At 44.3% G+C, this 17527-nt stretch overlaps 1 protein-coding gene across 5 annotated transcripts in view; it reads right to left on the minus strand.

Annotated features, from left to right (window-relative positions):
- The window catches only part of Dlc1 (DLC1 Rho GTPase activating protein), a 385995-nt gene that overhangs the window by 22901 nt on the left and 345567 nt on the right, over positions 1–17527 (minus strand). For all 5 annotated transcript variants that reach the window (XM_029531786.1, XM_021218956.2, XM_029531785.1 and 2 more), the window contains 2 exons: positions 10158–10229; positions 3849–3930 (listed from right to left, as the gene is read on the minus strand). In XM_029531786.1, the coding sequence (XP_029387646.1) occupies positions 3849–3930; positions 10158–10229 (154 nt within the window). The remainder of the gene's footprint in view (positions 1–3848; positions 3931–10157; positions 10230–17527) is intronic.

The raw sequence follows: 17527 nt of genomic DNA on the forward strand, positions 1-17527 counted from the left end.
TTTTTTTGGTTTTTCGAGACAGGGTTTCTCTGTACAGCCCTGGCTGTCCTGGAACTCACTTTGTAGACCAGGCTGGCCTCGAACTCAGTACTTGCTTCTTTTTAAGCTGAACAGTAAGAGCAGCAAGGTTAGAATGTCTCTGCAATGCTTGACATGGCTTTGGCATGTCATGGTGGTTTGGGGACAAAGTATATACTGAAGATGACAGTGACAGACAACGTAGTTTTTTGTTTTTTTTTTTTCATTTGACGACTACTAGCTGATGTTCACAATTCTTTCCCCGTGTTGGTAGAAGGAATCAGTTTTAACTCTGAAGGAAAACAGCGGTCTGAAATGTTCCTGAAGCCATGGGAAGACATTTCACAAGAGCCATCTCAGCATGGCTCATGGTTTACAACACCATCAGTACGTGCTTTGAGACACACTGAACACTCTTCCGGTCCGGAGCAGAGCTTGCTCGTGATCAGAGCTTCCTCGATGGGTTTAGGTTATCAGTCAAGCTAGCCAGAGTGAGGGCGAAGAATCTCCCCAAGGGAACAAGTCCTCTGCTACCTTAGACTAACACTTTAAGAACACTGGGCAGGGGGCTGGAGAGACGGCTCAGTGGCGAACGGCGCTGGCTGTTCTTCCAGATGGACCTGAGTTCAAATCCCAGCACCTACACGGTGGCTCACAACCATCTTTAACTCCAGTTCCAGGGGAAGCTAATGTTTTCTTCTTTCTTCAGGCACGGTACATACACTGTGCATGAGGTAAAATACTCACAACACATACAATTTTTAAAAAGATTAACAAAAGCCTACTAGCCTAATCATTATAATTTTTGGTCATTACTGAACTTTATATTTTAGAAAGAAAGTCCCAGTGCTCAAATCCGGAGGAAATCTGTGCAGTAGGCATATGCACTAGGTGAAGGATCAGAAAGAACACAAGCGAGGGCTCCTGAAGTCTGCCTAAGGTTCCCACGTGTACCCTTCTATGAAAGCCCAACTCACTGCTATTATGTGTGACCACATGGACAAGGGCCTTGGGCTTCCTCCCACTACTCCAACGACTATTTCAATGTGTTCGGAATAATTTCTCTCTTTTAATTAAAAAGTAAATTTTTGAGGGATGAACTTGCTGTGTAGCCCAGACTGGCTTTGAATTACTAGTTTTTGTTGTTGTTTTTTGTTTTTTCTCTCTGTCTCCCCAGGGTTGAGATGATAGTGAGCACCTACACACTGAATAAGAATTTCCCTTCAAACAAACAAACAAACAAACAAAAAACAAAAAAGGAAAAATGGAAATTTAAGTCTGGTCTTTTGCACACATCCTTCAACCTTTTTGTTTTAAACTATTACACCTCACTTGTGTGACGGATGTTAGCTGACCCAGAATGCATGATCATGTTTGAACACAGATAAAGCACTACTTTCCCTCAGGTTTTTCTTTGTATAGGTCTAGTCTTTTTTCTATGGGAGGCGGCTTCTCCTCTCAGGTTACGGTGTTCAGAGCCAAGTGTAAGTCAAACTGTACAGTATATCTTTTTCTTTTTAAAAAAGGAAAAAAGTTGATTTCGGACTGATGTTCCAGGAAAAAAAAAAATTTCTTCAAGAATTTAAATCGCAACTCTTTGGGGGCTGAAATACTGCCACGGTATTTTCCTGACCCAGAAATTCCTAAGCTGCTGATGTGGTTCGGAAGGCCGACTCCCAAAGTGGCTTAACATGTGTGAGATGATGGGTGATCTAACACAAAGCTCAAGAATTTCTAAAGATGCCTCTTCCAAATGAGCTCATTCATATGCATTACCAGCACTGATGACTTGAGAATACATTAATCCTGCCACACAGCTAAGCACGAAAGGATCTCTACACTGTCCGCGGCAGGCGGGTCCCTTTCCAGGCGCTGACTCCTTGCCCACTCCAAAAAGGCAGGCACTGGTGACATGGCTCACTCCAGATGAACACTAACTTGCTTTTCCCAGAAAAATGTGTGCATACCCCTGGACACATCTAACGAAAGCTACACATTGTTTCTTGGGGGTAAATAGGGTTTCTTCTTTACTTCTCACAAACTACGAAATCTAGTCTTTTTCCATACGCTATCCTAAACATATAACCTCTATCTTTCCCCCCAACCTCACTATTCAAGCTTACTGCTTCAGACAACATCATGTAAGAACGTGTGTGTGTGTGTGTGTGTGTGTGTGTGGTGTGTGTGTGTATGTGTGTGTGGTCTGTGTGTGGTATGGTGTGTGTGTGATGTGTGTGGTGTGTGTATATAACTTTCACAGCCATTATTGTATTCTTCACATACACAGGAAAAGAAACACCAGACAGACATCATTTCACCTTAAGATGCTTCCCCCCAGTTAAAGTAGACACTGAAATTAGGAACTGGATGGTGAGCCCAGTCATGGCAAGCCTGAGGGCCCAACGGGATCCCTGCATCCAGGTAAAAGCCAGGCATCACAGCAGGGAGAAGAACTGGTGAACACATCACACACACACCACACCACACACACACACACACACACACACACACCAAACAACCCCCCCCCACACCCCACATAACACATATACACACACACCACACATACACCCCCCCACACCCCACATAACACACATACACACACACCACACCACACATACACCCCCCCACAAACATACCCCCCCACACCCCACATAACACCCCCCCACACACACACCCCACACACATAACACCCCCCCCACACACACACATCTCCAGGTTCAAGGAGACCTTGCTTCAAAAAACAAGGCACAAAACAGCACTGGAGGACACTGTATTCTAACCTCTGGCCTCTGTAAGCACTTGCACACACATACACACACACACACACACACACACACACACACACACACACACACACACACACGGTCTTTTACTAAGTCATTGAGAAGAGAACTGACTGTAACTTTACATTTGCACCCAACATGTGAATTCTGCCTCTGCATATTATTTTCCCTAGGACAGGGCTACGAAGGCTTTCCAGTTTTGAGAAAAATTACAAAGAGATGACTAATGGGAGGTGAACTGAAAATGTCATCCGGGGTTTGAGAGGATTATCTGAAGCCTGTGTAGCCTCAGGATTTTATTACTGTTCACTTCTCTTAAAACTCCACTCGGCGCTTTTCAGCCTGGGGAGCAACCAGCGCTCTGAATGGCACCTCTGACAGCTTTATTCAGAGTTCACATCAATGCAGGTTTACTGCCTATCTCCTGTACATTAAAAGCCCGTGCTCAGTGAGTTTACGGCCTACTTAATCCTGTCAGCACTCTACCTGGGGGCAGCTAGAGGTCCTAAGGAGCCTCCTTGGAATTCCAGGACAACCCTGCCCGGCTCTACCTCCTAGCCCTGCCCGTGACACTCTGATTCCACTCCACACAGTGGTAGCTTTGACTCCCTCACGGTACCTGTGGTCAGTTCCATGAACTCTTCAGAAAGGTTGCTGCCTTTGCTGTCAAATGGTAACAAAATGTGGGATGGTGCTACCTGAGGGCCTCCAAGGACAGCATTGGATGCTATTTCAGCGGCACTATTACATAACAGAATTTTACTTTAGCGTTCGTCAAACGGTCTATAGCACGGCACCATCAATCACTGAATCACTTGATAATCCAAGACCTCATGTGGTTTAAAATAAAGCAGACCAAGTCTGAGAGACCGCTACCATTTTTTTTTTTTTTTTTTCTCTACTGAGGCAGGGTCTCCGTGCAGCCCTGGAACTGCACACTGTAGATAAGGTTGGCCTTGAACTTGGCTTGGGGCCTGCGCCTGCCTCCCAAGTGCAGAGATTGAATGAAGTACCGTGTTTTTAAAAGAAAGGAAACTGTCAGGTTACCTGCAGAGAGCCTCGATGGCGTCTCTGTCCAAGAAATCATGTTCTCTCTTGACCAGCCCAATATCAATAGGGAACAGGAGATCTGTAGGAAGAGTAAAAACAAGGACGTTTGTTGAGAGCCCAGGATCTTGACAAATTAGACTATCCTGGCATGATGCTGAGTATCTGTGGCCCACATTTCCTAGCCAGCTGTGTGGACGCATGAAACAGCGTATGACTCTCTGTGCTGGTCTAAATCACCTCTAAAGCACTTTAGAACCTCCAAGGTTGCTTTTTTTGTTGCAGAAGTGGTTCAGAAGGCAGTAAATGCCCACCGTAAGTTATAATTTAAGATAGAATGGATCCAGCCAGGAGTCTCCTTTGTTATGTGGCTTGAACCAAAAAAATGTCCTTGCTAACAAGGGACCACGGAGGGAAAAAAAAAAAAAGCAAAAAACAAACCAGAACCCAGGCCAGGAAAGACATCGAACAATGGCCCGGGGCAGCTGGAGGGGCTGGTCCATTTACATGATAGCATGGACTGCAGAGAATTCAGGATATGCTATTTTAAAACAAACATTAGCACGGCCATATGGCAAGCCAAGGGTTTTTTAAGTCCCAGTGAAACAAAGGACTAACTCTAAAGTTACTGTAAAACAGGAGCACCCAAGCCCCCCCACCCCCACATCTGTAAGAGTCCAGTTCTCTCAGAACAATGAACCACTTGCATAGGTCTGAAAAGAGTCCTGTAAGGAGACTGAACAGAGTGGAGCCTGGGAATATGGAGGACCCTAGGGGGAGGGGTGGACAGAGGCTGTTTACCAGGTACAGACAGGAAGCTGGGGGAGGAATAACTTGTAATGACATCTTGTGCCGCTACTAAGATGCCTATGAGTGACCATCGCTGTCTTTTTTCAAAATGGCGAGGAGGGAGAGGTTACTGAAAGCTCGCCTAGGCAAAGCAACCGTAAAACTCTGGGATGCTGAGTACTCTGTTCTGATGGCCCCACACAGGGCTACTTACTGTGTGTCAGTTGAAAATTTAAAAAAGTGCTGGAGAGATGGATCAGCGATTAAGAGCACTCACTGACTGCTCTTCCAGACGCCCTGAGTTCAATTCCCAGCAACCACATGGTGGCTCACAACTACCTGTCATGGGATCCGAAGCCCTCTTCTAGTGTGTATCTGAAGACGGCTACACTCATATACATAAAAAAAATGAATAAATCTTTAAAAAAAAAGCATACACCTCCATGCCTGGTTCTCTATCCAAACCAAAAAAAAAAAAAAAAAAAAAAAAAAAAAAAAAAAAAAAAAAAAAAAAAAAAGAAAAAAAAAAAAAAAAAAAAAAAAAAAAAAAAAAAAAAAAAAAAAAACCTCCGGAAACCCTAAAAAAAAAAAAAAAAAAAAAAAAAGAAAAAAGAAAAAGAAAAAGAAAAAGAAAGGAAGAAAAAAAAGAAAAGAAAAAAAGATAAAAGAAAATTAAAAAAAAATTATATACTCCTTGGTTCTAGGTTTAGAAATAAAACTCCCTTCAATTACCAGACATGATGGTGGCACATGTCTTTAATCACAGTGGAGGCAGGTAGATCTCTGAATTTCAAGCTTGCACGGTACACATAGAGGTTTCACACCAGCCATAATTACAGTGAAACCCTATGGATAAATGCATCCTGTAGACCAGGAAGAAGGAAGACACCCAGGAATGACAGAAACATGACCATCGCTCCAAAATTCTACTGGGTAAAAAGCAAGCTACCCTCCTGTGCAGTTCAGCTATTGATGTTGACTTCTGGGGTTCCCAGTAAAAAGCACACACAGTATCACAAGTGTGTGCTTCCTCTGCGTCACCAAGGGGCAGAAGCCGTTATCCCATCAGGGTCATCATCACCATCATCATCATCACCATCATCATCATCACCATCATTATCACCATCATCAACATCTACATACACAATTCCCCTGAGCTTTGAAGAGGAAATGTTACAGCTAGGTAGGCCTGGGAGCCATAGCTAACTAGTTACACCCTTGTTCCTGAGTTGACAGATTGACTTCAACATTTTCTAGCTCATAATCACTGGATTTACAGAATGATACAGAATTCCTAATTCCTAAGGCACCCCCCTTAGGAATTTAGGGATAACATTTACAGCATCTTTTCAAAAACAACTAGGAAAGCTATCTCAGCATTAGTGGCCCTTTCTTCCAGAGGCAAGGGTTAGATGACCCTTACCCTGATGATTAATATATGCAGACCCAGGACACAGTTTCAGCTCAGTGACTAAGAAGATATGCATGGACCATGGTACTCCAAGCTTATACGTCTCCCTCAGTAGACAGAGGGATGACCACACAGTGAAGACTAACCGTGAATAGGAATGCGAATTACTAAACAGAACCGAGACCACATAGCCTTTGGGGGACTCAGAGTTTACTAAACAATAAAGCCAAATCAGAGAATATATTTGTAGGTAATATATAATATGAAACCTATACATAGGAATGCAAAGTATTATTTCTCTTGTCTGTTATACCTATGTGGAAAAGCAGCCAAGCTATTTGAGCCACTTCTAACTTCCTGTGCGGTGCCGAAGGTCAGTTTTCTGATCCAAATGAACAGTTCTGTCTTCTAAAAACACCCAGTGATGGCTTGGAGGAGGAACCCAAGAACTCCAATTTCTCTTACTTGCTCAGAATGTTTTCTGAAGGAACTGGATTTTAAAAGACGATGGTTTTGCTGACGACACAAGTACGGCCTGAACCCAACTTCCGGGTAGGGTTTAGAGGCAGGAATTACCAATGTCCAGGTTCCAAATAGAGCTAATAGAAAGATGAAGGATCTGTGGGCTGCTGGGCTCTGGATGTATGTGTATGGCTTGTTAACCTGGCATGGGCAGGATGAGGTGGGAAATGACTGCTTAGATCTCAGCAGGGTGCACTCCAGAGTCAGTTTCCCTTTCAGATGATGTGGGTAGGTCCCCAGGTACCAAACCGGGAGAATGGAGTAAGAAAGGGGCTGGAAATTGGATTTACAAAAACCAACAGGCGCAAGAAGGTGCCACCCAATAGTAGCACCTCAAATGGACATAACTGACGGAAATGGAATTCTTAAAGAGGAAAACAAAAGCCCGCCGCCGCAAAATCCAATTACTTTTATCTCCAGGAGAGCTGTAAATTAGAAAAGTCACAAGTCCTGTTACAGCTTCCATCTCCAAAGCCCTTTTAGTAGGTCAGGAGTTCTGTCTGAAGACAAGAAACTCCACCACATTAAGGAGAGTGTCAAAATAACAGGATGATGAGAAATTTCGGATAGGCTGTGAAATTGAGGGACGGTAAGCTATTACAGAATGTCAAAGTCAAGAGTCACCCGTATGTTCTAGTGTCTTTGGTACAAGAAGGTACTCTGTACCCTGCCAAAAGAGGGAAGTAAATACCTGTCCAGCCACAAACCCTCTGACCTGCAGTCGTGTCTTGCCTGCAAGATATGCTAGGGCAATGGGAGCTCATAACTTGTGGGCCTACTCCATGAGACGGAAGACATGCCTGACCGTGCTGGGATGACCATGAATCTGAGACTAGAGAGCCCAGGGACCTTGGGTAAAAGCAAATACTACTGATCTTAAAAACAAAAAGACTTCTAATGATATTTTGATCTCTACTCACAGACCAGTGCCTTTCTCAAGAAGCTTCAACCTGCAGCAAAAGGGAACAAACACAGAGACTCACAGCTAAATATGCAGAGTGGAAACCTTGGAGCTCAGCCTTAAATGGCATGTCTCCATCAAATCTCTCCCCTTGGGGCTCACTACAGAAGAGGAGGCAGAAAGAGTTTAACTGTATCGGGAGAGAGGGAGAGAGAGAGAGAGAGAGAGAGAGAGAAAAGAGAGACAGACAGAAGAGACAGACAGAGACAGACAAACAGACACACACACGCACACACACACAGAGGAGAGGAAAGAGGCAGAGACAGACAGAGACAGACAGACAGACAGACACACACACACACACAGAGAGAGAGAGAGAAAGAGAGAGGAGAGAGAGAGAGAGAGAGGAGATGAAAGAGAGACAGAAGAGAGAAACAGAGACAGGCAGACAGACAGAGACAGACAAACAGGCACACACACACACACACACAGAGGGGGGGAGAGAATATGAAGTTATGAAGTTGGGTGGGTAGGGAGGGAGTTAGGGAGGATCTGGGAGAGAGGAAGCCATGATCAAAATATATTGTATAAACATTTTAATTAAAAATAAAAATAATAAAAATTGAAATCTCCCAATCTATAAAGTTCACTACTTTAAAGTTGTAATTATTATAAAACGACTTCGTGTCCGGACACTAGGTCTCCCCTTTGAAGGAACAGCTCCTGCATCTCAGTGGATGCACTGTACACATCAGCCTGCAGACCCAGAGACCCAGAGAATGAGTTAGAGACGGCTGCTCCTTCTCTGTCCCTATTGTCCTGTCAACTTGACACAAGCCAGGGTCATCTGAGAGGACCACAACTGAGAAAAGGCCTCTGTCAGACTGGCCTGCAGGCAAGTGGGGGGTGGGGGTGGGAGGGGCCCCTTGGACAGGTTGTCCTGGGGACGACAAGAGAGCTAGCCAGTAAGCAGCACTCCTCCACGGCCTCTGCCTCAGTTCCTCCACGCAGGTTCCTGCCTTGAGTTCCAGCCCTACTCTCGGTGATGGCCTATAAACTGTAAGATGAAGTAAACCCGTGTCTCTGCCAGTTGTTTTTGGTCGTACTGTTTATCACAGTGACGAAGAGAGCAAATTCGTCCGGTGGTCTTTTAAACTTCACTTTTCCTGTCTCGGTGTGTGTATGAATGAATGCATGTGCATGTGTGTGTTCCGGTAGGTGCTCGTGCACAGATTTGCATATGCACAGGGAGGCCAGAGTTCAATGTCCTCTGTCTTCTTCAGAACCTCTCTACCTCATTTCTTGAGACAGAGTCTCTCAAAAGCTCAACACTTAGGCCAGGCAGTTTGGCCAGTGAGCTTCATGGATCCTGGAGTATATTACAGATACAAGGCACCACCCTTGTATGAGTGTCAGGCAGCTGAACCCAGGCCATCACAATTTTGTGACAGTTACTTTGCTGACTAAGTCATCTTCCTAGACCCTTTTGTTTTTTCTTAAGAAAAACAAAAAACAAAAAACACCGAATGCCACAGAAAAGGTATTATTACTCTCAAGACAATTTACAGAAGAGTGACATATAGGAGAAGACTTGGGACAAAGGGTCAGAAGGCAGGAGGACAAGGAACTCTTCAAAATCTTGTCCTTTTTTTTTTGAGACATGGACTCACTGTGTAGCTCGGGTCAGCCCCGAACTCACTATGTAGACCTGGCTGGTCCTAAGATCTGCTTACCTCTGCTTCCCACAAGCTGGGCATGAAGGCCTAAGCCAACGTGACTGGATAAACATCATTTTTAAAGGCATAGCTAACTTTGGAGAACAATTGGCTTTACTGGTTAAACACACACAGAGACAGACAAACAGACAGATACACACACACATACACTGAAATACATAGCCTAATGACACAAAAAGCTGCTTGTTACTGTTATAATGGAGTGATAATCCATAAATCTTTTTTTAAAATCCATCTAATGGTAAAATCTAAAGTCCAAGTACATGCGAACACACAGGGTCTATGCTTTATTGACAGGAGTGAAAGCTAACCCACGGGCTGTGGGAAAATTGTGTATTACAAAACAGAGTATAGGCTTGGCCCTTCATTAACCAGAAACCTCGCATGCAAGCTAAATTATTCTGCACATGTAACAAAGCATAGCCCCAACCAGTGTTCAGAAGTAAAAGTTTATAAGAATAAAAACAACTGAGATCCCCGCAACCAGAGTATAGAAAGAATGGTCTTAAATCTATTTGATGGAATATTATACAGTAGTCTACTGTAAGAAAATGAGCTACAGGAACACACAGGTTAGAGGAATCCTAGTATAATATTACACAAACAAATCAAATTTACGTAATACCCTTTCTTCTTTTTTGAAAAGGTAGACATCACACCAAGTTTACCTTTCCAGAACTTCAATAAAATCACAGAAAATGAGTATGTAAAAACCAATAGAGTTTTCAGGACACAGGTGGCTCTTTGCAGAGGAACAAGATGACTCCGTTATTATCAAGGGTCTACTTTTCTTTCGTTTTGAATGGTTGGCATCATGGGTACTTACCCCATAGCACAAAAATAAATAAATAAATAGCAAAATGTCTCCAAATAACGCCTAGATCAGTATTGTGCATGAACTCAGCATTATGACAACAATGACAACAAATAAGCCGGCATTCTGGGCTCACCTTCGTACAGCTGTGCATACTGGGGGAAACCCGTCACTCTCAGCCAGTCGCAAGCTTCCTTGGCTTCGATTTCTAGAGACAAAACAGACACATTCGTGAGCTATGTTATCCCCCGATGTGGTTCTCCTGCATTAATAAACTCATTCTATCAGAGCAGTAAAACACAAGTTCTGTAAAGCCATATATACCAAGAGGCAGACGAACCAACAGAAGGAGCTCCACACCAGATGGCTTACAATTTTATACACATTTAAGTCTTTAAAAAAAAAAAAAAGTGAATGTGTGGCTCAGTGGTATCGCCCGTGCACAAGGTCCTGGTTTTGATTCCCCATTGCTGCAGAAATCAAAACAAACCACCATCAAAAAAACAAACAAGCAAACAAACAAACTAATTCCAAGATGAGGTCCGTGCAGTGCATTACTCCCTGCTGCTCCCGGACAAAGCGAACATAGTAAGAGTGTGGAAAGGCTTGAATAACTCATCTGAAACCTAGGCAGCTTAACAAGATGCATTGTCTTCCACTTCAACAAAACACACCAGACACCTACCTCCTTACACCTTAGAGCAGACCTAGCCTGAGCTCCTGGTGACACGCGTGAACTGGGCCTTTTCACAGCCAAAGTCTATGAGCAAGTGCCTTTAGGAACACAGTACTCACCGGGAGGAGAGAGACTCAGGCTGCCTCAGAAAACCCGAGGGCACCAAGTCACTAGTTCCCAGCCATCTTGGCAGGCTGACTGCCTAATAAAGGCCCCAGCTCCCTGTGGTTAAACATCTTGTAGATAGTATTGATAAACAGAGAGGCCAAGAGCCTCTGACAGACTGTGTTAAAACTCACTCAAGCACGTATTTACAATCCTGTTAAAACTGACTCACAGAGGAGGTCCGGGACACATTAATTAGTTTCTGTGTTTGCACAGGGAATATGCCTTTCAACTCCTCTTCCCACCTTCTTCAGGCCGTGAGAGAGCTTAGTTATTTAAAGCTATTCGCTTCTTTATAGAAGCCTCAACCCAGGCTAAATCAATCCCAGATTCCCATCTTCATTTCCATCCACCGTGCCAGATGTCACTCTGGTGGTCACTATTATAAATACATCATATTACTTTTGTCTACCAGCTTTAACACTTCCAACCCCTCACCGCCTCCCTTCCTTTCCTTTTTTTTTTTTTTTTCTTTTTTTGGATAACTTTTTCTTTTCCTTTCAGGAAAAGCATCTTTAAAAAACTTTCATCACTAAGGCAAGTTGTAGTATCGTTACTGGGCACAAGCCAAGGAGAAAGCAAGCTGTGATTCTCCATGCTAAGTTAATACCCAAACTGAAATGGGGATGACCCTGGGCTCTTATTACATAGCATGCTCTCATGAATCATTCTAGCGTGGCGCTAAAAGTAGCATTACTGAACACAAGCTGCGGGACCTGAGGATGAGCCTGGAGGGAGGACGTGCAGAAGAGGGAGCACCACTGCGTGCACAGGGATGTGTACCACCTCAGCCAGGTGTGTGTGTGTGTGTGCTAAGGGGTCACATGTGGAGGCCAGAGGGCAATGTGTGAAAGTCCAGTATCACTCACCTCCAGCCACATAGATCTCAGAGCCAGATCGTAGACCATTATCAGCCTTGGCGGCAAGCACCTGCCAAGACACCTTACCAGGCCTCACACTGGGATTTGGTTTTTGTCTTTTTAAATTCAAGTCTTGTCTTAGTACAGGGAATTAAGAAAGTTTTAAAGAAGATTGTGAAATGGGGGGAGGGGGCTGGAGAGAGAGAGAGAGAGTGTGTGTGCAGCGGTGGGGAGCCGGGTTCGAATTGCAGCACCCATGTGGCAGCTCACAGTTCCAGGGGATCCCATAACCTCACACATATACACATGCAGGTAAAACCCAGACACATAGACAATAAAAATAAATAATAATAATAATAATAATAATAATAATAAAAAAAAATTGTAAAATAGCTCCTAGAAGAGTATTATGAGAAAAAAAAACATGAAAGTTCAGTGTTTTATTTTAGAGACTAAAAATCACTTTTTCCCTCGGCCTAGCCCTCCTGTCTCCCAAAGATGGCTACAGGAGAAAAAGGGGCTGCTTGTTTCAAATAAGCCTTTTATCTTTTAATTATTTATTTTTGGAGGTTAGATTACACCATTTCCTCTGCTTTTTCTTCCCTCCAAACCTCCTTAAATATCTCTCCTTGCTTGTTTACAAACGCAGGGCCTTTTAAACACACACATACACACACATATACATGCATACACACATACATACATACACATACACACATTCATACACACATACATATACATACATACATACATACATACATGCAGTATGGGTGTTTTGCTTGCACATAGATCTGTGCTCCATGTGTGTGCTTGGTGCACAGGGAGGTGAGAAGAGGGTATCAGATCACCTGGACCTGGGGTTACAGAGGGCTGTGAGCCACCGTGTGAGTTCTGGGAATGGAACCACAATCCTCTGAGAGAGCAACAAGTGCTCTATACCACTGAGCCATCTCTCCAGCCCACAGATTCTTGGCCTCTTAAAAGGATATTTAAGATACTTCACTGTTTCCACGCCCTTAGAAACTATTTTCAAAGAACAGACTGTTGGACATTGGATAATAGTTAAAAAGTAATGTTTGCTTTCTTATTATTTCACTTAAAAAGTGGCAAGTCAACTAGAAATTCGAAGCATCTGTCCAGTTTTGCGTATGTGCAGCCATAGAGTGCACACACAAGGCCCTCATCAGGCACTAGAGTCCGACACCTATTTACCCCATGTTCTTGATATTCTTACTAAAGAGGCTTCATGTTGAAAGATGCAGGATATTTTTTTTTCCAAACCATCTTTACATCTATAAATGTAATCCTTTACACACCACAAGAACTTTTCCACAGACATTAATCCATTAAGGTCCCAATTAAGGACGTCTGAGGTTGGCCTGTGTCTCAGTTGTTGGCTAGCCTGTGCCTCTCTGTTATTTTCTATCAAGAAAATGTCATGTTCTCATTCAACCCTAAGCTGACACCACAGTCACTTCTAGGGCCGCTCGTTTAGAAAAGAAATGGTGTGGGCTGGGGGGGGGGGGGGGGGGGGGGGTGTGCTGATAGAGGAGTCTAAAGAAGAACTAGAACGCAACAGANGCATCTTGTGGCCCTTGTGCTGGGAATTTAATTTGTTTCCTGTTTTCCACTATTAAAGTTTCTGCATGGGGGGGGGGGATGGCTCTGTGGGTGAGAACATTCACTCTGCAAGTGTGAGGATCTGAGTTCAAATCCCAGCACCCATGCAAAAACAAAAACAGGCAGACAGGTAGACCTGAGGCACCCGAGACTCCTGGGAACACCGAACACTAGGTTCATTTCCCCACGCTGATCCCAATATCTGCTCATATCACCCTCAACATAAAAGATCCTAAAACACAGATGGAAGTGTTTAACCACCTTTCTTCAAAAAAAATGAGCTTAATGTCACAGGTGAGAGAGGGAACAGGGACACACAGAATGCTAGTTTCTTTGGAATAGAGTAGACTTTCTTTTGGAGGGGGGAAAAAAATGTAGCAATGAAAAAAGTTTGAGATATTGAAAATGAGCCCGGGAGGCAGCTAGGTGGATTAATGGTGTTCGTGCACAAATTTGATCAGCGCAGTTCAGTCCTGGAGCCTAGGGAGGAGAGACCTGATGCCAGGAAGCTGTACTCTGACCTCTGCATATAACATGTACATAGGCGTGTACGCGCGCATGCCGGTACGCATGCGCACTAAAACTCAGAGCCCACCGCCAGAAGCCTTTGTGCCAGGACCTCAGCATCTCCCCCCTGTTCCTTAGCAACACTTCCACCTGGCTCAAGGGTAGCCCTTGAGTGCAGGTGGGTGGTGCTTTGAGAGCAGCGATGATGGGTTTAAAACAGAAAGGCCTCCGGAGACTTGAAAATAACAATGGCGACACAATGAAGCTTGCAGACAAGGGTTCTGCTAAGCCATCGACAGGCAAACATGTCAAGGAGGAAACGGGAAGTTTTTCTTGGAAGCAGCTTAGTCGCTGGTCAGTCACAGCTCTGCACATGAGATGAATGAACGCTGAGACCCTTTGTGCATGGCTGGGAACCCTTAGCCCGTATTTACACATTTCCTGAGTGGCTGGGATGCCCCTTTCTTCTTCCCCCTACACCTTAACCGTAAGTCTGCAGACGTTCCCTTAGCCAGTCATCCTGCCGCTGAGCTCTGCGGTTCTGAGCAGGATCAAGCGGCCGCCCCAGCAGTCTAAATAGGCTGCAATACTTCCCCGGTGGGGACATGTGGATTTCTTTCCTTCTTTCCCCATATACCTGCTCATCCTATTTCTTCCTTCAAAGAAATGCCAAGGAATCAGAGAATGCTACAAAAAAGAAAAACGCAGGCGCTTCCCCCAATTCCTTGCAAGTCCTGAAGTAAGACAGATGTGTGCGCAAAGGTTCCTGTGTACTGAGAGCTGCGGGCAGACAGGGGTGGGGGTGGGGCTTTCAAATCCAAGCCAAGATTCCTCCCTGCCCCTGGCTGACAGATCCCTTCCAGAGGGAAGAAGAAAGGGGTCAGCTTATCGGTCTCTCCGCTAGGTCACGGAGGTCAGCAAGGCACACAATGGCTTTGGTAACAGCCCACCTTCGCCCTCGTGGGTGGGGCTCATGGGTGGGTCATCTGGAGAAGCATCCTGGCCCACAAAAGAGTACAGTGAGGTAGTTAAACGGCAGGGACCAGAATGATTCTTAACCCTGGAGAAGTGGTAACACAGTCTTGAAAGGTCTTTGTACAAATGCCAAAGGCCATCCAGTCCACAGCACAGACATCTTATTTTATAAAAGCCCTCTAAGCAATGTATGTACGTGCGTACGTGTGTAGGCAGGACTGACTCCCCTGCGTCTCCCCACAGTATGGTCACTCTCTAGTCACTTGTGTATTCTGGGGTCTTGTATATTCTTTTGTCCTTGAGTAAACCTCTCGCCACCCTTCCCTCCAGCAAGCTACATGGAAGCCTAGTGTGGATTTCCTACACCACGTTCTTCCCTATGTCCCACGCAGCTTGGAACTCCTCAACAACTTCCTATCATCTTTGAGTGACAATCCGACAACCCCTTAGCCAAGCCCTTGGGCTCTCCCACCTTGGCCTTGGCTTGCCTTCTCAGCTCTCTCCGTTCCCAGGCTATCCCGGGCTGGTATTCTCTTTAGACTTCAATAAATGTCCCCGTCTTCACCTCACCAACTTCCCCCTTAACTCAAGTACACCCCGAAATACTCCCTTTTGTACACTAGAACCATGTGCCGATTGGTTGTAAAAATGCCAAGGGAAAAAAAAAAAAAGAAAGAGTCCATTTTTGAAATTTTCATTTCTTCCAAGGCAGACTAAGAACTTTCACTTGACAACCGCAGGAATAAATGTTAAACACACACAACTGCCAAAGGCTGGCTATCAGGAGTTATCTATGTAAGACGAATTCCAACTCGGGCCAAGTCACATAGAATACTTACTTGATATTTTTCTTAAGCTCCAATGTTATCTAATCACAGGAAAGATTCGGAGAGCGGCAAAGCTGCATTCCTACCCTCAGGTGCCTAAAAGAAAATTCCAAGCATCTATGGCATATATTCTGGAAGCTTCTGGGAGACAAGGGTAATCACTCAGTCTGGGCTTTGGGCAGACCCGAATCCACTGTGGGGCATTAAGTAAAGCAAGCCAGCCTGCATTTTCTCCTTCGTGCGGTCTGTCTGGTCTTTACTTTCTGAACCAGGTGAGCTGCCAGCTATCTTCAGGGATGATCGGAGAGCCCCAAGTTCCTGCCAAGCAGGAGGCCAGGTGGAAAGGCTTGCCACAGCCCTCCCCCACCCACCCACTCCACCCCCAGTACAGGGGGGCCTGATGACCCTCTGCCCTTGTCTCCGGAATCATTTAGTTTCTCAGTGTTCTTCTAGGGCCTGGGAGTTTGGTAAGTCCCAAGTGATGTGTTACGTCAGCCCCAGTGAGACCCCCCTTCCCAGTGGGAAGCCCTGAGGGAGCTTCTAAGGCCAGACTGCTGACTATACCCCACCTGTGCCCACAACACCGCCACCCCCAACTGATCCAGCGTCCTTGGCTTCTTCCTACCCACACTCCTTAGTCTTCCTTCTTCTTCAGTGTGTACCGTGTATGTTCCGTGAGCCCGCTTCGTAAGCATCAAGAATAAGTCTGTCCACTTCATTCACAGATACCCCCCAAATTCCACCCTATTTTGTGGCAGTGTGGTCCCTCATCATTCACGGATACCCCCCAAATTCCACCCTATTTTGTGGCAGTGTGGTCCCTCAGTAAATAAATAACTGTGTAGATAAACCATTGATTTAATTTTCATCCCAGTAATTGTAATTTTGATTAACAACTACAGCAAGAAGTACACTTTACAGATTAACATGCATGGATACAACAGTAACATCTGAGTGCAGATGTATGCATGTATGTATGTATGTATGTATATATGTAATGTATGTATGTGCATGTAAACCTCAAGTTTCATACAACAGTTACAGGCTCTCTAAGCATCTGCCTCTGCGCTGGCATTTCCTTTCTGCCTACCATCCCTTCTCTAGGACATATTCCCTAACAGTTAACATCCAGAATTCTCTATGTACTATTTCTGGAACATGTCCCAACACTGTGTACATTTGTTAATGCTTCTGCTGCCAAAAATGTATAAACCGCTTTTTAAGGAAGCAATACTCTGATCTGTTTCATGAAAGGTTATGTTCATGATCCAGAGAACACAATACCTAAGGTTATGTTCATGATCTAGAGAACACAATACCTAAGGTTATGTTCATGATCTAGAGAACACAATACCTAAGGTTATGTTCATGATCCAGAGAACACAATACCCTAAACACTTGCTTATGCATGGATCCCCAGACCCCAAACCAAGTTTAATTTTCACAGAAAACCCTCCAGTCTATTAAAAAACTCTTAGAATTACATATATATTATATATGTACTACATATATTTACATATATATAATACTTGCTATATGTAAATATATATTTTATATATATCTTAAATATATAATATATTATACACAAGTATATATATGTGTGTGTATATATATATACATACATATATATATATATATACGCTTTAAAATTTTACTTCTCTCATGGCATTCTGACTCCTGGCGAGGCAGGGAACAGGGTGCTGATATACACACGGGACCTTTTCCGGTTATAAGGGAGTGGTCCAGAGTTTGGACAATCTGCTGGAATTCAGAAGCACCAGATGGTGTCCTCCGCCCAAAGAGTTTCTTGCCTATTCCACAGTAGGGAGCTCTTAAATCACTCATGTGGCTCTCAGTACTATTAAAGAAAAAAAAA

The sequence above is a fragment of the Mus pahari genome, chromosome 19 (genome assembly GCF_900095145.1).
Source record: "Mus pahari chromosome 19, PAHARI_EIJ_v1.1, whole genome shotgun sequence".
NCBI classification, from domain to species: Eukaryota; Metazoa; Chordata; class Mammalia; order Rodentia; family Muridae; genus Mus; species Mus pahari.